Consider the following 24,860-nt stretch of genomic DNA (forward strand, 5'->3'; position numbering starts at 1 on the left):
GAAAACTAAATTTGGTACGGCGGAAAATTAACTTTATGGTTTGCAGAGTCACATGCACATAGTTATGATCTTGCACGCCTATTCACTCCAACATAGCCTTTTAAAACAATTAAACATAATGGTGTCTAATGCATTTCTTTCTACATTAAAATGCCCGAACACAATGTTGTCAATGGTCCAGTACGCCCAACTGAAATCATAACCTTTAAAATGTGAAAGTACACTGGATGAAATCATAGATGTAAAAGTACCCTTCTGAAATTAAAAAAGTCTCTCTCTCTCTCTGTCAGTTGTAAGTATGACAATGCATACATATCCTGGAATCATTTACATAGGAGAACATACCCGGACACGAACTGTAACATTGTTTGCTTAGCGGAGTATATGACGGTGTATCACGCCAACGAGAATGAGACGAACGCATTTTTCCATGTTATTAAATGGAAATTGGATCCATGGTATTTTCTAAGCGAACTTTGTTTTTCTACCCCCTGGCATATACATTGTTGGTTCGGAGACACGGGGTTCTCTTGTACACGATGAAACAAGTAATTGTAAGGCACGTTTAATATATATTCCACTGTAGGGCCCACCATGATTACTACAAATTACAACCATACGTGGAATGATATGAAGTCTCTCGCAAACTTAGCATATACATGATACAAATATTAACACCCCCAAAGACGTATGTTCCTTATGTTGTGTTATTTTACATAATGATTTATAGTATGAGTCGTACACGAATCATCACTGTTACAATTATTTGGCAGCTGATCTCAGTCACAAACAACTCCAAGACCCGCAACGTTGGTTGCTTACTTTCTCACTGTTCCAGACGCTATGTCCTATGGGATATGTTCACGGTGTGTACACCAGATGTCACCAGCTGGACCGTGAAAAACAGAGTTATTGTGTTCTATACGTATATTGTATTTAAAAACTGACATAATCGCCGTGACTGTTTCCCCGCTATTTTTTTTTCAATATAGTCTCGCTACACAGGCCCAAAAGCCCGGTGTCTCACAAGATCAAATATTCACCGTAATTTTACCTGTCCGAATCTGCGAATAGTATATTATCTGAATACAATCACATGGTCTGCTACATGACTGATACAAAATAATTAGCACCAGAAAGTGGAGCATTCCCAGCGATTTGGCACCTACTGTACATGTAATTAGGGCTGATTAAAAATAAAAAGAAAAGAAAAACTTCGGCTCGAATATCACGCATCGTTATGGAATTCATGAGAGAATTATAATACTATTATCCATACATCGGCTTTCAAGTTCAGAATACAACAAATACACAGTCAGCTGGCACACACGTGATAATAAAATAAATACGATATTTAAGATATGGGGGCCGCCATCTTGAATGACGCATAAAACTAAATAAGAGACAAGTTGTGAAACGCGTTTTTCAGATTCCTACAAATCATGACAAAAATACCAATCTTTCACAAAAATACGGTCTGTTGGGGTTATATTAAGTCAACCGATAACAAAATTCGGCCTAATTCGTTGTTTTTGTGTGGAAAAATCCCTTGCATACGAACACCTAATTACGCGAAGAACCTGATTTTGTTATTTTGTGGCAATAGAACAACTTATACTAGGCCACACTGATTTAATTTTATGGATGACATCCTCTGGAGACCCCAAAACTAATGCGAGAGGGCGAACAAAAAAAAATCTGCCCCCCAAAAAATGCTGCTAAAACCACAGGACTACGGAGCTGGTATTACGAATTGAACCACAGAACACAGAGTATCAAGGCGGAATGTACATATCATTACATTATGACAATAACTAACAAAATATTGAAATGATACAGAAATGTCCTTGCTTGCTCCGCTCTACACACCTGTTGTTAGCTTTAACTGAGTTGTCAGGTGAAATGAAGCCTACATGTTAACCCTGCAAGTATGTCTAGTGTCTAGGGATCTCAACCTCAAGTATCAAAAACAAAAGATCTCTTGCACTCCTCTACACCCCACACATCGATCTCTTCAACAATAGGTCTTTCCTTCCTTCTCAGCTATCACATCCCTAGACCACCATACACCTCCACTCCTATCCCATTTCTCTCATCGTTACATCGCGGGACAGCCACCCTGGACAATATGTCCTTATAGCTGTGTAAACGTCACATCTCCCTGGCCGATGTCATTTGCGTACCAGTTTACAAAAATCCCTCCGTTTTCCCTCTGAACTTTTATGCTCACGTATTTTGGTGGCGTGGTCGCCATGTTGGAATTCCCGGCAACACAGTACGCATGCGCAGAAGATCATTTACGACATAACTGACACGTTTTGAGGTAGTCCAAAACAAGTTTTACGAAAAGCCGGCGTTTTGCGACAGTGTGAGTTGGCAAGTTCCAGACCGAAAACCGATCTGTGGAGACTTGTCGAAAGAGATTTTTTTTTTTTTTGAGAACAGGCGAAAACTAATGCGCGCGCGGATGTCATCCATAAAATTAAGTCGGTGTGGCCTTAGGTTAAATTAATGACAGCAACAATTAATATAGAAGATTACACCACTATATTTACTTATATATTTTAATGCATATACTGTGTATTTTAATCTACTTGCTAATTTTTCTATAAAAAATGTAATTGTCTTTAAAATTATAATCATATTTTTCTTTTTAATATATCCGCCCCGCGTGGGCAGTTCGGGTGGTTAAACTAATTGTCACCGTCTAATTTGGTACAATCAAAGACGGAGTACCACAGAAATTGTTATTATTCACCATTTTCTTTAGCTGTCACCATTGTAAAATGGCATAAATATGGCGGAATTGGGTATCAACGCCGACGTAACTTTACGTAACACGTGCACCGGCGTCACTTTGCAACGGATTAGTAAGTCAATTAGAAACCTAGAATGCAATTGTCAAATTAAAATATGTGTCGAATTTTCAAGCAGTTTATATCATTTATAGTTTAAACTGCTCAATATATATATGTTTATAACACTGAATTAACAGTATTGGTGATTATTTGTGTGGAAGACAGAAATTGCCTATTTGCGGGTCAGCAACTTGTTTGTATATTCTCCCATGGTTGCTATAGTTATACTATAGTGAACTCAATAATATGGCATAATCCGATAATAGAGAATATAAAAATCTGAATATTGTTTTGACTAGCATTCACATATATATTTACAATGTAGGTCAGGTTAAATGTTTTAGAGCTTGTATGACATCGATAAACGCCCATGTAATTGTTTAAACAAACATCAGTACAAGATAATAATTTGCACAATTGATATCGAACGTAATGTAAAACCCCTTTTACCATAATATCCGCACATTTTCGCACATTTCCCATTGACAAAATAGCGCCAGGGGAAAACGAGACAACACGCAATCTTCAAAAAAATCGCTTATTATGAATTTGCACATTTGACGTATTGTTGTACCAGGCGCAACGCTAATATTTAGTTTCATCTAGATTTGTATATGTAAGGAATTACAAGTACGAGTGATGATATATAGTTCATTTAACCACATAAATCGTTTCATGTTCATCGTATGATCTTTGATAATTTAGTTGTACTCAGATGTTACCGGTAGTATTTTATTAACTCACGATGCTATCGAAGTTCTCCGACATTAAAAATTGACAAACAATCAAAAACACCATTTATATCACGTCGTCTTCGATATGGTTTCTATGCGACACATACACGGCGTGTAAAACATCTCGTATCTATCTGTTAAGGCGTGAACTATATTTTCATTTATATTTACAAAGCAGTTCTAATACAACAATGTCCACAAAAACAAGTATGATGTTTTTGTATTGAAATAAACTTTCACGAGGTTTTCCCACGGTCGAGTACCATTCTGGCTATTACGGTTCAGTACCACCCTTAAAACGAAAGAAACTTTTTTACTCAGAGGGCGATATACACATACAGCTAAATACGCTCATAATCTAATAATTGCACATCAAATGGCGTCTATATTATACTTATTGTCCGAATACCTGCGTTATAGCAAAAATATATAGTTGTTGATATTAGTCATTGTTGACATTATTGTTTATTAATTTCCACGAGTAGATGTAAACATATCTGGATATTATCTCACGCTCTATCCTCACATAAATTTATTACAAGCCTAATATCTAATAAATATTGATAACATACACAAGAGATATTATAACCAAACTATTAAAAAAAGAACAAGGCTTTTAAATGAATAGGATCAACATACATTAGAAGAGTTGGTTTGTGTCTCCATAGCAACCACCAAGAAACAATACAATAAAAACAAAATCCGAATTGACATGCAATGTGTTTGTGTAAAAGGACATTTTCGTTTTGTTGACACATAGGATAGTGTCTAACATTTCGTATCATATAGTACTCAAACACGTTTCCTATATTACTCACAGCTTATATATAAATTAGTTCACCTAATTACAATATATCTGTTTATAAATCAAAATAGGCAAAATGCAACATTACTAGCTAAGTTTAATCAAAACTCATTCTTTAAACATTGATATTCTCGTTTACATTTTTCGTACCCTTCTTGAAGCTGACATACTTGTATTATGGGTGTAAGATTTCTGTCATATTTTATTTAATTTTGTATTGACTTAATATGACTTGCATAGATGATGTACATGTACTAACAAGTTGTAATATCGCCAACAAGTGTCGTGATCGAGAGATGACAGGCTTCCAGCTGTATGTAATCACGCAAGCAAACACAAAATGATTGATTCCATTGTTAAGCGTTCTTGAGCGTACAGTGACATAACAGTATTCTGTCGGAATTGTGTCGACACTCAAGTTTTCAACCAGTAGTTCCACTACAATAATTCTTCAATACTAGTGACTGCTTGTATTACTAGTATTACAGGTATGTCTGAAAAATATTATGAGTATTTAAGTTACACACTACACTACACTACAAACTATTTATCAAAAAGCTGTTTGGATGACGCACCTAGAGAAATGATGTGGAGAGATGAATAATAACGAGATATACGTAAGCGTTATTTATTATAGTCCTAACAAATAATGTATTTGGAGATATTGCAGTATACAATACAAATATTATGAAAACCAGCAATTTATAAACTAATTATTCAATTAATTAGTTAATTAACAATGATTAACATATTCATAGTGCTCTTTTCACAATAAAACAATTACCAGAAGCAAAATGACAAAATGATATAACAATAAAAAATAAGATGAATACGCATTTTAAATAATATTGGTAACAAACAGTCGTGAGTGCGATTGAGTTTGAGTCATATGTGGTGATAAAAATATATAGTTCAGGTCACATAAATACATAATTGTATTTGCCTATCTATATTTACTGCAGCATAAAAGAAATCGTACGTTCCATGTAGTATAAATTGCAGATTGAATGGCAAATATGGCACCAGTAACCTGCATATTTTACAGCACGCCTGGAAACAATACAGGTGCATAATATATAATACACAATAAACCCATCATTGTTTACAACAATGGCTCATTGTTGTTTCAAATGTTGGCTAAATTCCAATGAAGCTAAATTATTTTCAATAATTGAAAGAGATGATATTGTTAAAACTAAAATATTATTCAAGTTAATAATTTATTTTACCAGATGCATATGCCGTTACAGGCCACTCTTAGCCTCAAACTCACTTTACCCATCATCAAAAAACATTAGTAACAACGCTGTTATGTTGCCCATGTTTGTAGTTCTAACTAATCATTCACATTCACTATTATTTACATTTATAGTAAATAGACACGACGAACTAACGATACGTATGCTGACATAGTTAGGTCATAACCTATCCACCTGATACACAAACCAAAAATAGCTCCAGGATTCTCAAGCAAATAAATTAGGATGACAAGGAAAGGGCGACAAAAGTGCAGTTTTTACTGTTTTAATTTTAATTAACGCAAGATGAGGAGAATACTACCAGTCATGGCAATCCAAATGGTTCGATTACTGCAAGAAAAAAAATCAAATTACATTTTCACCACAAAACAAGTTAGTACAGTGGACGTAGCATATGGCTTAGGCAGTATTATTGTATGTGCAAAGAATTATTGGAACCTACATTTTTATTCCATAATTTTCAGTGTGGAAATTGTAGTGAGTAGTTAGTCAGATTTGTTTGTGGAGTGACTTACTTAAAAGAAGCATTGGTATCATTCAATAATACCAACATATCGTGAATTTGCTCATCAGAACATCCATGGAAGCCTAATTCAGAAATGCATCAACCATTCAAAATACATCAATTTGCAAATGCAAATGCCAATTTCACATTAACCTCTACACGATTAAATATTCTCCGTCATCAATATTGTTAAGCTATTGTATCAGATATGTAACGGCAATCAATAACACCGATTTTATTACAGAGTTCAGTCCGTGATAGAATCACAACTCCTGTGATTTGTTTGACATTGAATGAATTTTAAGTTCGATGTGAGAATCATATCCATTCAGTCGTTATACAAACTGCTTGTTTTGAAAATAGTCAATATCAATGTTTAGTAAATTTGAAGGTGATCTTACTACAACCATAAAGGTTAAATAAATATTACAACACACTGATTTCTGTCATTGTTTTAGTTATCAATCAAGCCAATCAACAAGCGCGACGCACAACGACATCAGTTGAAAACGTTTTGATGTTATTCAATTTGCCAATATAAACCTGAAGTTTATGAATGTAAAATAACGAGTTGGTTGTGTCGAGAGTACCGTTAGTTAGGCGCTTGGACGCTTACTAATCAGGCAAGTTCTGACCTAGAGGTGAAACTGAAATGTGTCTATTTTTCAGTAGTTCGGCTTTGCATAAAAAGAGACATTTTTCCTTCACAACAGAGTTAAAACTGGAATAACAATACATCTCATTATTAGGCTTTTACATAAAACAGATGGATATTACACTTTATTGTTTATTCATGAAGTGAAAATTCATGTGACAGCTTGCATAGTAATACAATTGTCAACGATTGTTTCGACAGGTATGATAGATTGTGTAGCAGTGAGTGGACTTAAAACGTTAACAGAGTTAAAATTAAATTACGCATAGATCTTATTATTTTATAGTCCAGCTTTACATAAAAACAGATGGTTATTACACGTTTTCTGTGTATTTATAAATGCACGTGACAGCTTGTTTAGTAATACAATTGTCAACGATTGTTTAGACGCATTCAAACCAGTGTGAAATATTGTGTAGCAGTGAGTGGAATTAAAACGTTAACGGGTAACATTAAAAATGAAATAAGCATTATGACATATCTCATTATACGGGTTGGTTATGCCGAGAGTATTGTCAGTTGGGCGTCTTAACGTTTTTCTCAGGATATGTTTGTAGATTGATTTTTTGTTTTGTTTTTGTCAATAAAATCATCAAGATGACTTGTCCCTATTAAAGTCATTGACGAAGGTTAGAGTGTTATGCGCTTAGTAATCAGGCAAGTTCTTACCTCTAGCAACGGGAAGTTGTCTGTTGTTCGGTAGTCAAAGGGTCATAACACTTTCCCCGTTTATTTAATGTGTGGGAATGCATGTGGCAGCATGTATAACAATACAATTATCAACAATGTTTTTAGACACATTCAAATAGGTATTCAAATGATACTATGTACCAGCGAGTGCAATTGAAACGGTTAAAATTGAAACACACCATCACCAACATCTAAAAATAAAAACACTCAGGAAAACAATATCATATCAATACTAACATCAATATGAATGAAATTCGAGACACTAAAAATTACGGAATTAAAAACAAAACCAGAATGATGGTACCAATAGATCTTGGCACATTTACACTACCAAACGCCAAATGCTATGTTCGCTGTAATACATGTTATTGTAGTGAAAATGATAGGTATACTAATGCAATTTGAATCTATCTTGCTTCTGTTACTCTCGGCAGTGAATCGATGAATAGATCCATCGATGCCATTACTGAATCGCGGTTAGCGAGGGTAAGGTAGGCAGGTGAAGTTGGGCCACGAAATCGTTAATTCGTCGATCAAAATGTGTTCTTGTCCTGAAACATAGAACATTGAACATATTTTACAGCATTGATGTTATCTGGCCGTCTTTCTATCTCTAGCAACAAACTAATTTTGAAATGTTTTTTCTTCACACCATATGTCGCCGTTTTTTCAGCTTTACAACACAGCTTGCAATTATATAACATTCTTGTGTCATTGGTAGAATTATAAACAGCATCAAATGCCATACGTTGTGTCGATAATGACTAATTATGACATTTAGTAAATTATTTTCAGAATTATTTTAAAATGTTTTTTTTATCCGCGTGTCAGTTTGAACCGTATGTAATATTACCTAAATAACAAATACATAGATCAGGCTGCATAGAGAAATTAGTGTTTGCATTTACCGGGTCGTATTTACTGTACAATCAAAACAAATACGTTTTATATCGAATTATTAAAGAATATTAAATGAGTTGTTAATCGTTATTCGCGATTGCATGGTGAGTATGATGCAGGTAACCCGCATATTTTACATGTCCAGGTAATACATGTGCAATTGTAAAGGGATAAAAATAATATACTCGTCAGCGTCACAACAATCCGTCGTCACTGATTGGCCAACGGAAAGACAAGAACAAGTAAGCCCTGGCCCAGAACAGTGGTAATAATACAAGCATGGACATGTAGTGTGCATGTGACCAGGGCGTTCGCTTAAAAAACAACAACAACGACATACTTTCTTGTCAAATCACGTTCTCAAGTGATTTACAGCGTACTACAGTCTTAATAAACGAAGACAACCCATTCTGATTGAATAATCTGTGATTCGAAACTAAATAGAAAACGCAACTGTACCGGAACTCAACATGGCAGAGTCCGACGTGTGTGAGCTTTCCAAAATGACAACTAAAGAGTGGGCCTATTTCATGGACGGGGACGATGGACTAACACCCAACGAAGCGGAATTTTTAGAAATGGTCGAAAGTGGTGATGTTGTTAAAACTAAGATGTTATTGAAGGTAAGCAGTTGTCCTAGCATATGGTTATGCTGTTACAGACCAGTCTTCTCCTCGTACATATATCACGTGTGTATTTTATAATAAGAGCAGCAGCGAACACCTATTGTGTTATTGTTTGGTGCAAATGACCAGTTACTAAAGCATTTATATTAGGTAGTTTGCTCCAGTTGCCATACCCAACGCACTCATGCTAGCATGGTTTACTCATATAGTAATTATACAATGAGGTTTCTACAATTTCAGAATAATATTACCTATTAATATTAATATTTAGCGACTGTAATATCAGTGTCAATATTCATCTATGCTAATTCTTTAATGTGAGGTGACATTCGTGGGTAACATATTGTTAAGCTAACCTCACCCCAACACACACATAGACAACATAGCTCCAGCGGTTTTCGAAAACATAAATATTTTGATTTGACAAATTGCATAACAATAGTGTATTCTTTACCCCTCTAAATGTATGCTAAGTGTGATCTATAATCTATAATAAAAACAAACCAGATAGAACCAATATCTAGGAAAGTTATATCGTATGTATGAACTAAAATTCCGTATTTCACATCAGAGCCACACATACAATAATTAATTGGTTTTAGCCCAAAAGACTTTAACTGTAGTGCAATGAATATTAGTAATATTTCTTCGCGTATTTTAAATCTGTTTAACAGAATGGATTATTTGACGTCAACTGCGTTGTCATGCGGGGTATGCTACCAGTTACGGCAATCCAGCTTGCCGCTGAAAGCAACAACTTCCAGATGGTTCGATTGCTGTTGGATAGTGGTGTGAAACGTATTCCTAAACCGTCGATATGCATTGGTTAGTACATATGAAATAAAATTGTGTAAAGAGAAAATAGTCACACACGTAAATATATAATGCATGCGTTTGTAACGTGTTGAATAAATGTCATTATTTCAGGAGAAGAACAGATTTTGGACGATGACTTGAGTTACAGCATATTTTGTGGACTTGCTTCACCCGCATACCTAAACCTCGCTAACCGTGATCCAGTGATGGCATCGATGGATCTAGCAAACGATTTACAGAAAGTAACAGAAGCAAAAGAATCTCAAATGACATCAGTGGTATTGAATTACATTATTACATATCCAGTATTTTTACTGCAATAAAAGTTATTACAGCAGACTTGACAGGGCACAGCGTATAATTGTAATATATGCATTTCTTTTTTTGTCTTCACTAAGGAAAGATATATTGAATTGAAAAATAAGGTACAACAGCATACCCTAGATTTACTTGATTGCTGTGAATGTTCTGAAGAAGTGTCTACTTTGATTCTTGGATACAATTATGATGAAAATGCGGAAAGAAAACTTCTTCTGAAAGGAAAAGTGGTCACCAAAGCCATAGCAACCAAGCATAAAAAGGTGTGTAACAGAAAAACTTGTTATTATCACCCAAACACATTTAAATCATGTAAAATTCAAACAATTTTGAAAGGTTTTTGAAACATTACACATATCTGGAAATACACCTTAGTACAGGTAATTTTTCAAAACATCACTGGAAAATGTAAGTTACTTTAGTACTTTTACCAATCACTGGTGTAGTACTATACTATATCGCGGAGATAATATAAATGAACCGCTTTTTAAAGAACTGGTGCTTAACTGTAATGATTGTCGGCATGTTCGTTATCTTATTCTGTAAGGAAAATGTTTATAAATAACATAAATGTGACATAGAACAGTTAGTGCCATTATGTAGAGCCGTTTTTATTCGTGTCGATAAGTGTAAATAATGGATAAGAACATTATAACTTAAGATATAAGTTATATAGAGCATAACAAATGTAGGGGTTGTATGTAATATCACTTAACATTCGGATAGTTACAATACTATAAATAACCTAATTTGCTATTTTGGTATTAAAGTAATTTCTTAAGTAATAAGTGACTTTATCCAATTGACTTATTAAACTAACCATGAGAAATGTGATACCTTTTGTGATGAACTATTAACATATTTCAGCTTTGGAACAACGATGTTAATGTGATTTTAGGGGGATTACCTAAACTATGTGTTTTCTAATACAATACGAGATAGATGAAACATCCTTTGTGTAACCCCGTTTGTAGCCTAGTGCATCAAACAATTGCAACATGCATTAAAATACCAGCAAACTATCTGAGACTTAATGATTACAATGATCTGTTCTCTATTTCATACATAATTATGCCTAGTTATATACACATATATAAATGTTATGCAATACACATCCACGTACGTTCTCATTTTTTGTATCAATTCAATGTTTACCTGGTCATGCATTGTACTGTACATTTTTAGTAGACTTGATGCTTGATATTTTTTTTATTTCCAGTTCATAGCACACTACAAATGTCAGAACGTGATTAGAAAGCTTTGGAACAAAGGCCAACCAGGATGGCATTGCAGGAATAGCTTTTGGTGGTGGGTTTTGTACTGCATATACTGTTTGATTGTATACGTGTTACTAATGCCGTTACTTGCCGTCATGTATATCATAGCACCTTGCTCGTCTGTGGCGAAAATTCTGGACAACCCTAAAGCCAAATTTTTAACGCAAATGGTGGCATACTTGCAATTTGTTATTTTAGGCATCTTGCTTAACTTCGGTCCTGGTGGTATGTTTTATGCGGATTATGCCTATGAGTATTTCTTATTTTGTCTCATAATTTATGAAATTGCGCTTATCTGGGGGGAAATTCGAGAAATGAGAATAAGCGGATTGATATGTTACTTCAATTCTTTTTGGAACTACATGGATCTACTGGTACTGTTCTCGTTTCTTGCGGACTCCTCGCTTCGTATTGTTAGTTTGTTAAGTGGCGAGTACGTCAATCCTGAGGTTAACTTATTCTGGATCACCTGGACGGCTTTAATTCTTACTGTTGCTTGTCTTCGATTCTTGAACAATTTCTACCTTTCCTTCTATCTTGGTCCCATGCTACTAATCTTCACTGCAATGACCAGTGACGTCATCAGATTTCTCATTATATTTCTATACACTGTAACGGCGTTTGCACTCGGATTCTACTACCTGTATGATGATTTTGGTACCGACACTGTGTTTAGCGAGTGAGTATGCCCTGCTTTTCAGTAAAAATCTGTTGTTACATTCCCTGTTCATATGAAGTTTTTAGTTTGATTCAAATTTGCCTACTGACCTGGCAAATGTCATTAAATCTCAGTCATATCAGTAGGCATAATATGGTCAATGTTTATTTTTAACTATTGCTATATTAGTAATATAGCCCCTGTTTGTGTCAAAAATTTTGAGTGTGGCAAATAACGGAAGGCACATTAATTACAACTTACACAAAAATATGATATTAATACACTTATAAATGGGAAATAAGTAAAGCAATTCAAGCTCATACAAACATGTGATTAAATGATCAACTAGCTATTATTAATTTATGCGAATTATCAACACAATGCAATACTGATATATTTATTGGAGATACACATTGTTACGCTTTACTGAATGAAGTTCGTAAGTGAGATTTAAATGATGTGTTCCGAGAAAAAAGGCGCCTTGAATTCAATAATGTAAAACGGTAACACTGCGAGGGGATTCTAACCAGATCAGAGATGTATATGGTAGTTTATACATAGGGCCATGCAAGTCTGTCATATAGGCAAGAATAACTTACTAGTCTGGTCCATCTTTTATTTAAAAACGTTCTGTGAGCATTTCATGTTTGCAAAAAAGTGTTATAGGGGTTATTTACGGTTGCTTTGGTGTTATGCCCCTATTTTAAAATGATTTGTTTTACCAAGCATGATCCCAAATTGTTAAAACCAACATGGCCGCCATGTTTCACATATTTCACATAATTGACAAATAAAAATGGTACTACATTTGTGACCAAAGAAGCCACATACTAATATTGTGTCATTTAAGTTTATAAAACATTGTCCTCTATCTTTAATATATTCTCCAGAATGGCCGTCATATTTAAATAAAAAAATTATACTGTAGCATATTTTGAATAGTAAATATACTTATATATGTGTTATCAAATATTCCCTAATGACGTTGCATTAGTTTTGTGCACAAAATTTTAGGATGACGCCACTACATGTGTATTACAAGAATCATAGTAAGATTCGAAAAAAGAGTGTCGTATATATGCACTGAATTTTGTAGCACTGTTGTTTTCTTTCATAACCATTATTGTGCTGGTGTCTACCCAACGTTGTCCAACCCAACTAAGGAATGTAAACAATATATGCATGAACAAATGCAAATTTTACGTGCTGAAGTGATTGGAAGTCTTTCCACATGCAATACATTGCTTCTAGTAGATGCAAAATTTCACAACTTTCGCTGAGAGAATTTGCTTGTTTGGTGATCGATGGTCGAGCATTGGCAATGCCCTTTGAACACGTTTCTTAGGAAATATGCTGAGAATAAGAATTTGCCTACACGTATGCGACAGCAAGCACACTTTATCAAGGACGGCACATGAACAAAACGAACACATGGGATTCGACCCATATGGTGAATAATAACAAAATAAGACTGATTTTTCACCAGATAATTGGTTCAATTTTATTTTTTTAGATAAAAAAGCCAATGTAGCAAAGTATTACGTCACTTGTGCCTAAAATTTGGCTGTAGGATTCAAGGATGTATCTGAGAACAACTGTTCTGATCAAGAGATAAACACTGGGCTCTTAAATGAAATGCCGTGTGTGCTGTGTACTGGACCAGTGAAAATATGGCTGAAATATATGAAGCATTTATTTGCTTTCGTCAAACGTTTGTGGTCATTAGAGATGGGATAGTGGTCTCCGATGTAGCACATGTTAAGCATTCCAATTTGTGGTTGGATATACCGGAAAATTACATACCTCTTGATTGATACTGTTTTCATTGATTTAGGTTGGCAAGTTGGTCAGGGTAAAGCGTTGTAGATGTAGATGTAAATGCCGTTTGTACCATGCATTATGACAAAAAAAGCTTTATATAAATTGACTGGCTATCCTTCCAGATTTTCTGATTTGACAGGAGGCTTGAACGAGAGCTTACTGATGCTTACTTACTTGTGGTTTTGCCAGTACTAAAACCTTTCAGCATTTTTCTTTGAAGACTACCAAGAATTTTCAAAACTATACTGACCATTTCCATTAACATCAATAACGATGTGGGATATGTTTATGTACATAGTTCCACAGTCAGCTGTCGCATAATTGATAATAAAATAAAAGCGATATTTACTCTATGGGGCCGCCACCTCGAACACGGCATGAAACTAATTAAAGAAACAAGTTGTGAAACGCGTTTTTCAGATTCCTACAAACCGAGGAAAAAATACCACTCTTTTTCACAGCAATAGCGCACCATTTAGATAATATAAAGCTAACCACTAACAAAATTTGGCCGAATTCGTCGTTTTCGTGTGGAAAAATCCCTTGTTTTACAAAGTTGCTTTCCCAGTATATAACAATAAGAACTTTGTCTTCCCCAGCTTAGTTATATTGTGAACATACTAAATACATACTCTGACATCGACGGGTACCAGTTATATTAAAATTATTGAGAATATTTTTTCAACTTAATGATTCTGAATCACTTAACCTGCACACATGTACACACACACTCTGACGCGTAAACTTGAAAACTTGGTTTGACATTTTTTCTGACATGACTTTGGAACATCGCGGCGGGTGTGGCATGCCAGCAGCAGATGCTTACCCTTCACGTGCACCTGGTCTGACTCCCTTGTGGGGGTTTGTGATGTTCCGCTTCCATCGATTTTGTCGGTATATTTTTTCTAGACTACTGTTGTGTGGAGAATGGCTTATTGGTACTACTATACTTAACTATATGTTTTCCCCGCTAACAGATTTACCTCGTCTTTTGTTGTTTTGGTCACAACGATCTTTGGAGGCAACCCAATCGAAAGTTTGAAAGCGAAGGGTATGGTTTTCAACTTAACTGGTGCCGGATATGGCGTAGTTGATGCAAGACCTATGTACAAAACAATGGGGTTTATACTATATGCATCGTTTGGTACTATATGTATGCTCGTATTGCTAAATATCTGCATTGCCATGATGTCTGACACTTATGCAAAGATGAAGGTGAGTGGACCATTCGTCATATAAAAAGCGAATATCACTCTGTTAATTGAGAAAAGACTTCAATTCAAACACAATTCAGCAAAGCCATTGACAGAAAATGACCTTTGTGTTCTATTGTAAAGACAATTTCTTATGAATGCATTTATTTGATGCTAAAGGTTACTTATCAGTTTGCCTGGAATTGCATGTTTTCAATTTAATTTGGGATCATTTTTTCATTTTATATAAAATTTTTGAAAGTTTGTCATTACAACGTTATAAAATACAATATGATCAGGTCAAGGGACGAGCGAAGTCTTTATTATAATTACATGTTAAATATTGTATATTATCTGTATCTGTTTATAAACTTGTTTATACATTTTATCAGACAACTGCTGTTTAGATCTATGGTTTGTGTTTATTTTCCATGTCATGAAAGATATTGTAAATTTAAGGACTAATTAATTCATGACAATGTGCTGTAAACGTAAATTAGGTTGTCTTCAAACACCGTTGCTCTACAAGTCGGTTAAAAACATTCAATCAGAAATTGGAACACACGTTTCATCCTATAGTAAAAACTAAAACCAATCATGCATGTACCAACGACTCCCATGTCTACCGACTTGACACAAGATCTACTGAATGCACACAAGGTAAATAAGACAACGACAAATTATTGCACAGTATTGATGATATTAGCCATTATTCAACGACGTACCCAGAAGTTTTCAGGGAATGAACAAATTGGAAATAGCAAGGTCACCTTCAGCTTGCCCAATCAAAATTTCGTTAAAACACACACTTCATTTTTCCCTCGGGCTTTAAAGTTTCGGAACAAACAATACACGGTCAGTAGATATTAATACAATTTTTACACTATTGATTACTGCTAAATCGCGCAACTTTTTTTATTGAATAATAAATTGAAAACAATCATCGTACACCTTCAAACATAAAGATCAATTGAAAGCAACTGTGTCGTTCGTCCGTAGATACGACGAGGACCATCTAGTCATCCTGGGGTCGAGTTGAACTTGCTTTGTGGGTTTGCAGGTGGCTGGTGAGGCCAATCTGCTTGCGAAAAAGTCTCTGACGGTGCGGACAGGGGATTGTAGCAGCTGCTACTGGGTTGTTGACCCTGTTCTTCCTGGCCTGTCTGTGGTCTTGAGCAGCAGCACTCCTGTTGGCCTGTTTGCTCCCTTGTGAACAGCTAATCGACATGTTCCCCTGTCTTGGGCCAACTGCTCGCATTTGTCGTGACTGATGTTAAAAGCCTTCAGTGCGGCTTTTTAATGTGTCCCTGAAACGCTTCTTCTGGCCACCATGAAAGCGTTTTCCTTGCTGTAGCTCGCTGTAGATCGTCTGGGATCCTGTCCTGCCACTTTATGCCAAGAAGTTTACTGAGGTGGGTGGTGTGAAAGTGGTTTAACTTTCTGGCATGATGCTGATAGACTTTCCTGACTTCACAGCTGTAGAGTAACGTAGTGAGCTCGACACACCTTGATCTTTGTCTCTGTGGTGATTCCTTTAGTGTAGCCTGCTAAAAGTAGCACTCACTTTAGCGAGTCTGGTGTTGACTTCGCGTGCTTGTCGCCACAGGGCTTTGGGGTGAGATGATAGATGACTTGTGTGTTGAGACTTTGTTTAAAGCAAGGAAAAGTTGCACACTAACGATCTCACTCTCTCTTCCAAAACCATCAAAATCCAGTGGCAAGACAAATCCAGTAGCTGGAGTTGCACACGCCGTCTGCGAAACCAATTACATTCCCTTTGTTAGTATGTACGCAAAGGCTCGTGAGACTATACAGGAGTCTAGAGCATCCGAAACGCGCTCAGCTAAGGTATTCATTCTCAACAACTAAATTATGAGGTCGCCATATATTGATTTTCATTCACAGCACACACTCCTTCAAAATGTCATACATCATATAAATTCCGTTGCAACAACAAGGTCGCAATTCGTATACACCAGGAATTCAACTAATACTGAAAACAAAGATAACATTCATTGACTCATTTTAAACTCGTGTTGTGGTAAAAGTTGTGTAAAAGAGCACTGTAAATTCCATCAAGGGAAGGTTTATGCATTGAGAATTTTTTCCCAAATGTGGAATATTTGTTTGAAACTGCTGCAGTTAAAAAAATACTGTAAGTGTTGGAAGTCAAATCGAAAGATTTGTCAGACAGAGTTTCTACGACTGACATTACAACAACAGAAACTGAATAAGATACATTACTAAATTAACAGGGAGTGGGTAAAATACAATAGACTCGCTAATTATCAAATGCTTCATAATAAATATGCATATAACAGACGATATATCTACAAACGTCACAATACATCAATCACTATCTACACCGCAGAGAGACCTTCACACATTAATAATACGAACCCCCACCTGAATGACGCAAAAGATATTATAGTAATAAAAACACTATTCAGGTATATATGGATTCCACAGCCCTGTACAATGGAATCGAGCATGAATTTGCATGAACAAAAATATGTTGAAAAGAGGGCACTATCCCATCACTATGTTGCTGGGAACGTACTACATTTTAATGATAATGTTAATTTAAAAGTTTTATAGAAATTTGACCATGTTCAAAAAAATAATATGACATAAGTACATATCTTTATTATCACGGAATCCCAAGTCTTATAGAATTCCACACACACTGCAACTCGATTAACCCCAATCACCACATGCATTTAGATCTCTTCCATGGAGTAACACTCTACAATATTGACGTAGAGTTGCTCAGATGATGGAGAGCAAAGAATCCACCTCATCATGGATGATACAATCAATCCATAATATCTTGAGCCACTCTAAAAAAGCACACTCGAATTACAAGACTAAAATCCATACAGTGTCCAATTCACCACTTTTGACTGAATAATTGTAACCAAGCCAAACATATTTGAAAAACTGCACCACGATGACCATTGAATTATTACCAGCTTATCTACCTGGACAGCGGAAGAGTGAGTAGCGAAACAATAAACTCTTCTGAACTGAAAAAATGTTGGTCTTCACCACAAATACATCGCCTCGCCAGATATGGATTCCACAGCCCTGTACACTGCAATCGAGCACGAATTTGCATGAAAAAAAAATATGATGAGAAGAGGGCACTATCCCATCACCTGATCTCGCCCAGGAAATGCTAGGCTGAGGTGTCTTGGCTCATACTTACCACAATACTATAATAAGGTAACATGTATAAAAACATTAGTACAGGATAATAACTTTAGCTCCTACACTATGGGTACTTTATTTGAACAATTTCAATATTTAAAATAACGCAATCCAGTTACAACACATTCCAGCTCAGTTCAAACTTCCCACGATACTTTCAGACCATAAAATAACAAATTAATTTTTTTTTCGACACAATCGTCTGCAATTATAGATAATATGTAAACATAAACAAGTCTACCATATTGGGTGAGTTTGTTGCACGTTTTCTAATATATGCATATTGTCAATTTTGTAGAACAGTATCGAGATTGAGTATACGTTTATGCGGACAAAAATGTGGCTGAGTTATGTCGACGCCCCCGTATTGCCAGCTCCGTATAATATCATCCCATCAGTTTCTTGTTTGATTTCCATTGTCAAAAAGTGTGTTCGTATGTGTCGGCCTAGCTCAAATACAGATGAAGACGTTGAGGTAAGACATTCGAAAAATAACGAATGAATATGGATAATACGAACATTTATCATGTGTCTAATTCTGATTTTCCTAATGTGCAGTTAACTATACCGAAGGATAACAGACGAAAAATGCAGACAAACAAAGGATTACTCTACGAGGAGGTGAGTTAGGTATTTGTTTTGACAACTGACTTACCATTCCACTATTTAGACTTCATACATTATTCAATGAAGAAAGATCACAATTTCATTTGGCTTATTATAATATATACCAAACCTCATTGCGGTAATGTTAATTAGTTATCCCGAAGCTGTTTATTTTACAGAAAAGATTGTATATATTGTATAATTATACATATTTTAATAATTATCATATTTTTTAAAATTATTTTTTAGTTGATAAATGTTTTATGTAATCGGTATATGGTGAGGAAAGAAATCATGAACAAGGATATCATGCGGAAGTTGTATACTTCAGTTCATTCGTTGAAAGACGAAGACAAGTCAAGGAACCAGCAAATATGACGTGTATGTAAAAGTCGGTGCACGTTATTATAACCATGATAACATTTGAATATTGTTACTACCATATAGTATTTGACAATTCACTAATTTGATAAGTATGGCTTGAGCAGGTATAATAAACATGATAACGACTGAGGTGGGCTTTATGCAGAGTATTGTATCATAATTACAGATTCTGTATTTGACTTACTAGTGGTTATTGTGATCTCTTCGCATGTTTACGTCCAGTTATACAATTTCTGCATTTTACAGTTTCAACATATTTTATAGCTTATTCCAGAAAGTACTTGGCTGTGCTTATTCGTTCATCTTGAGTGCAATTGAAAATATTTTCGCTACATGAGTAAATGTATTGAAGTAATCACTTTTATTTACAACGATGTAACTCACGGGACTTGTACAATATAGTTATTAATATCAATTATTGTCTTATTTACTGCCATTGCTCAATTCAATTGCAACTTGTGCAAGATATGTAAGTCTCACTGTGTAAGACTCCGAATGTTGTTGGCGCCCAGCATTCAGAACATGCCAAAAAAAACTTGTTCTCTCTTGTATTGTGCTATAAAGAGGGCTTTATATCCCTGTTTCAACGAAACCATTCTTTCCGTATTTGATTAAATCAGAAACATTGTGTATATATTCTATAGATTGATGAACATTACACTTTATATTGATCGACCCACAGATGTCTCAAACATGAAACCAATGTTCTGATGTACAATTACTCGCATGCCAATATACAAGTTCATATTTTGATTTCAGTAAATAATTAAATGTCCTTGGCAGTATATCAATCCATCAAATGTTCAGAATGTTGATGCTGTAAGGTACACGGTCAGCAGTGCAAAACGAATCCATTTCCATGCTAGTAATATTAGTAATGTAATACTTTTGAAGGGATTGATTTTAAAAACAACTGTAACATAATAATTACATATGTATTAGTACAAATTGTGCCGAATTGCTTTTATTAAATGATCAAAGTACTCACTACATTTGTTGTGATTGTGACGGGACAATATTTTATGTAAATCGTACTCTGCTCTCATATTGTTTTTACACTTTTATCATCAACCAGTAGCAACAGTTGTGGTTTTAAATTGTGGTTTACCGTACATGTTTCAGAACATTTGCCAGTTCACGATATAACTGACCTGTTGTCTATCACAGTCACCCCGACTAGTCCGACCACTACATTTTACTTGCATATTTGTGTGCACATGTATATAATGTATAGATTTTTGAATATTTGTCTTTAGCGTCTATTTCTAAACTGTAACTATTTCTGTGATATAAAATTTGCGTAGTTTTAGGGTTATTGCGCATTATTCAATCATAATAAAGTCACAATCGATTTCGACGTGTCTGTTGATGGTAGAAAAACAGACATATTCTAAATTGTCACAAATCTGACATCTGTCCTTTATTTTTGATATATACTGGTTCATAGTGACATTACCATAGCTTATAGAAACACATCCATTTAAATTACCAACGATGGTTAACCATTTTTTTGGTTCAAGCATAGCTTGCATAAAATTATGTTACGCATGTAAATTGTAAATACAATCATGTTGATGCGCATTGGTGAATTCAAAACAGTAATATCTAATAATGTCATAATATCTGTATACGGCATTTTTATGTGAATACTTTATAATAACATTATTATCATACAAAGAAGAAAATTTTGATGTACCTACCAATTACATCACTTATTTGATCATCACTTTCTTGCGAGTCTGGATATTGCCCATTATCTAATGTTAGGATGGCCAATAAAGTTGATCAAAACCAATACAGTGTGCCTTTTATAATAGCGAGTTGCATCCTTTAAATAGATTCCAATAACCCGTATAAATTTGACAGCAGCCATTGTATCAGTTGGCATAGACAGACTGCTGTAACGGGAAATAGAGTTGACATCCTATTTTTGGACCGACAGCCAGACAGTGCTCTGGTATATAGCGAATGCAAAGACAAGGTTTCATCTATTTGTTGCTAACCGAATATCTGTGGCTCAAGTGGCGATTGTACAAGACAGACAGTTACTAATTTTTTCTAGAATCAATGGCGGATAAATAGTCTCAAATATACGAGGAACATGCAAAAAAGACATCCTATTGCAAACTGCATTCTAAAAGTTTATGGATCCAAAAAATAAGTTGATTAAGTATTATTATGACTTGTAGAGATTGTAGCGTAGATATTCCATCGAAGAAACTACTGCTGTAAACGAACAACTGTAGTATCGATATGCTTGAGAATAAATCATGTTTGGCAGCCATTTTAAACTAATGTATTATTTATTGATGTTATCTATAGCCCGCATATTTTAAAACATGTCTGAAAATAATACAGGTGCAATATATAGCAATGGGATAAAAATAATAAACCCATCATTGTCTGAAAGAATGGCTCATTCAAACCAAAATGCGATAAGTGTTTTCTTTCAGAATACACGGCAAAAGTGTCGTTTTAAATGGAATTATTATTATTATTTAAAAACTTTCTGTTGTCATGTGAGAACTAAATGCCCTGTGTTTATCGTATTAACCCTTGATCTTCTAAACTAAAAAGTATATTGTAAAATATGTAAAAAAATTCCTTATTAAGTATATATACTACTCAAAACAATTTAAGAAACACCTGAGTTTTTACATCAAATACGTTTGGACCATGTTAATCGATGTCATGTAACCTCAATATTGCCACAATGACAGTTTTTAATCTGCTGCACATGTCTAAATTCTTTCCTAACCTAGTAGATGAGAATACGTGCGCCCTCAATTTCACAGTTATGTACTCTTTTAGGGGGAAATCAGGTGAAAAGATGGAACATTGCTCATCACACACCTGCTCTAATTCTACTGCTTCGAAGTATGTTGAGTTTTTTCCCTGTACATAATGCATCCTTGTGATCACATCTGCCAATTATGGTAATCAGAATACACTCACTAATGGCGTTGTCGCAGCTTTTGCGAGCATGCCACCACGTCGACATTTAACAATTGAAGAGAGCAAGGGCCATAAGCTGGTTGAATGAGGGTGTTTCCTTGCGAGAAGATGCAAGAATGCTAAATGTGAGCTCATCTGTTATTCACAGACTATTCCAGTGCTTCAGAGAAACCATACAGTATATGGCAGACCCAGGCCAGGTCGTCGTCCACTCCAGCTGAGGACCGCTACCTCCTTATCTTAGCCCTTCGTAACCGAACTATAACTGGCAATTCCCCATGTATGACCCTTCGAGCAGATTGTGCGGAACCGTCTGAGAGCCAGAAATGTCAGGCCTAGGCGCCAGGCTGTTAGGCTAGTCTATTGGCGCCCTGGTGAACGCTTCACTGATGCCATACAGCACAATCAGTTTGGTGGTGGCAGCATCATGGAATGGGATGGCTTCAGCTACCACCAAAGGACCCCTCTCCATGTTATTGATGACAAATTAACTGGATTACGTTACAGAGACGAGATCCTGCGACCTATTGTATTAACTTGTCTACATAGAATAGATGCTGCGGCAGTCCCACAGGATGAAAATGCCATACCACACCGTGCACGTGTTGTCACAGATTTTCGAATCCAACACAACATCAACAGAATGGATTGGCCTGCTTATTCACCTGGCATGGCACCAATTGAACGTTTGTGGGATCAAAAGGTGGTCAAACCTATTATTGAAATGTTCCATGATCTGGGATTTTCATTTTCAACCCTTCTCTCTTTCAGAACTCATGCAACGAAATGTGTAATGGTTACATTCAGTCCTCATCATCTGTTTCATTGTGCAGATGTTTCACATTAATTATGTGACAAAATGGGTTTATCTGAAATAAAGGATCTTGCTGTAACTGAGAATGTTCAAGTGTTCCTTAAATTGTTTTGAGTAGCATATAATGCACTGGTTTAGAACTGTGTGTGACTGCGTTTTCACAGTACAATGATAACAAAATAATTTAGAACCAAACATATGTTGGCCGTGGTCTTCGCTGTTTTCGAAAAGTCATTGCTATACCGCGCATGGTATTGAACTTAAACAAATAAAAGAAAATGGCGTGTTAGGCCTGCATTGACTAACGCAACACGAAGATGATATCGAATGTGAATGTTTGAAAACCCTCAAAATATCAGTACTCAACATCAGTAAGTTATCAAACAGCAGGAATTGTTTTGCGTATAATTCCCTTGTCTAAGCATAACAGTTGTGTTGCAGATTGCTGCAACTTATCCAAAGCCAAAAATCTTTAAACTAAACGTCGTCTCGCTTTATTTTTGTTTAAGTACAAGAACAGTTTTTTTGTTTATGGATATCATTAGAAACATTTCTTAGCAAATGTCCTTGAGCATTTATAATACAAATGTCCATATATTTTGACTGCTGGATTAATCGCATCAAAATGTATTATTTGTCCTGTCAAGGGTGTTCACGATTAAAATCTTAAAAAATAAAAAAAATATGGGAAGGGAATTGAATATGAAAGACGTATAATCAGTTGTCAACCAGTTCCGATGATAAACGTCCAAAAAACGAATGAATATGGCAGTGCAGCCACAACCGCTGAGGGCATATTTTTAACAACAATATAGACTGTGCTTGCTTCACTAGGCAATTATACCTGACACGCGCGTTGGTCTGTTACCTGACTATAGTTTATATTTCTGTGTCACATCTGCACACAAAACAGATTTGTGAATCTCTCATGTTTACCAGAATATTATATTATTCCTTGACGCTATGAGTTACTCTGGGATAAATTGAGTATAGGTTTATATATGCAATGCAGACGCACATATTATCGGTATGTTATACCAAAATAAATGCAATTGTTTTGCTTCGCCTGTACCGACAGCTGACTGAAGCTCTAGTGGCTTATTGGTTTCTTGTTATATTCGTTGCATTGAAAGCTCTATCAGAGCTCTAGGGGATTGCACAATAAGCCGATTACTTGGCACGACCTAAAGTTATAAATGTTCTCTGTATTTACTAAACTATTGAGCAATACTGCCCGCATCTTATGCTTAGTATGAAAGCAGCTCGCAAATTCTTAGCATGAAAGCAACTCGCCAGTTTATGAATATTAATTGGGTTACTCATCATCGTCTAAACACATGTAATTACTACGTGGAGATCACTTCGAGGCATTGCTGTGAGAATTTATGTTATTAAAGGGCGGAGGTCATCACGCAGCGCGTGTTCGAATTCCATGTAAACAAACAATGTATTTTACACGCGTTGTATACGTCGCTATGAGTCTCATATCGAACAGGACGCGGCACGACGACTGCCGCCCTTTAAACATGGGTGTAAAGTGCAAAAAAAATAAGAAAACGTGGTGTGCGAAAAAACAAAACAAAATAACCAGGTTTTGAACGTTTCAATGTGATTCGATACTTACATCCGCGATAGCGGTACAAATATAGCTGATGGCTTTCTTAGAAATTACGAACGCCAATTAGTGAACTGTCATGAATTTGTTTTTGCGTATCTGTTAACCGACTTAATTAGCTGATTATTAGCTGAATTGCTGTGTTATGTCTGTCATCGTTT

At 35.5% G+C, this 24,860-nt stretch overlaps 1 protein-coding gene across 1 annotated transcript; it reads left to right on the plus strand.

Annotated features, from left to right (window-relative positions):
* Positions 1-8,776: 8,776 nt before the first annotated feature.
* LOC146747547 (short transient receptor potential channel 4-like) lies at positions 8,777-23,117 on the plus strand. Its single transcript, XM_085497348.1, has 9 exons — positions 8,777-9,029; positions 9,707-9,857; positions 9,960-10,126; positions 10,247-10,429; positions 11,386-12,122; positions 14,900-15,137; positions 18,624-18,800; positions 18,884-18,946; positions 22,569-23,117. The coding sequence occupies exons 1-9, from the start codon at positions 8,877-8,879 to the stop codon at positions 23,115-23,117; spliced, it is 2,418 nt and encodes an 805-aa protein (XP_085353474.1). The 5' UTR covers positions 8,777-8,876.
* Positions 23,118-24,860: the final 1,743 nt, after the last annotated feature.

This window comes from Saccoglossus kowalevskii, chromosome 3, assembly GCF_978046115.1.
Source record: "Saccoglossus kowalevskii chromosome 3, keSacKowa6.1, whole genome shotgun sequence".
In the NCBI taxonomy this organism is placed as follows: Eukaryota; Metazoa; Hemichordata; class Enteropneusta; family Harrimaniidae; genus Saccoglossus; species Saccoglossus kowalevskii.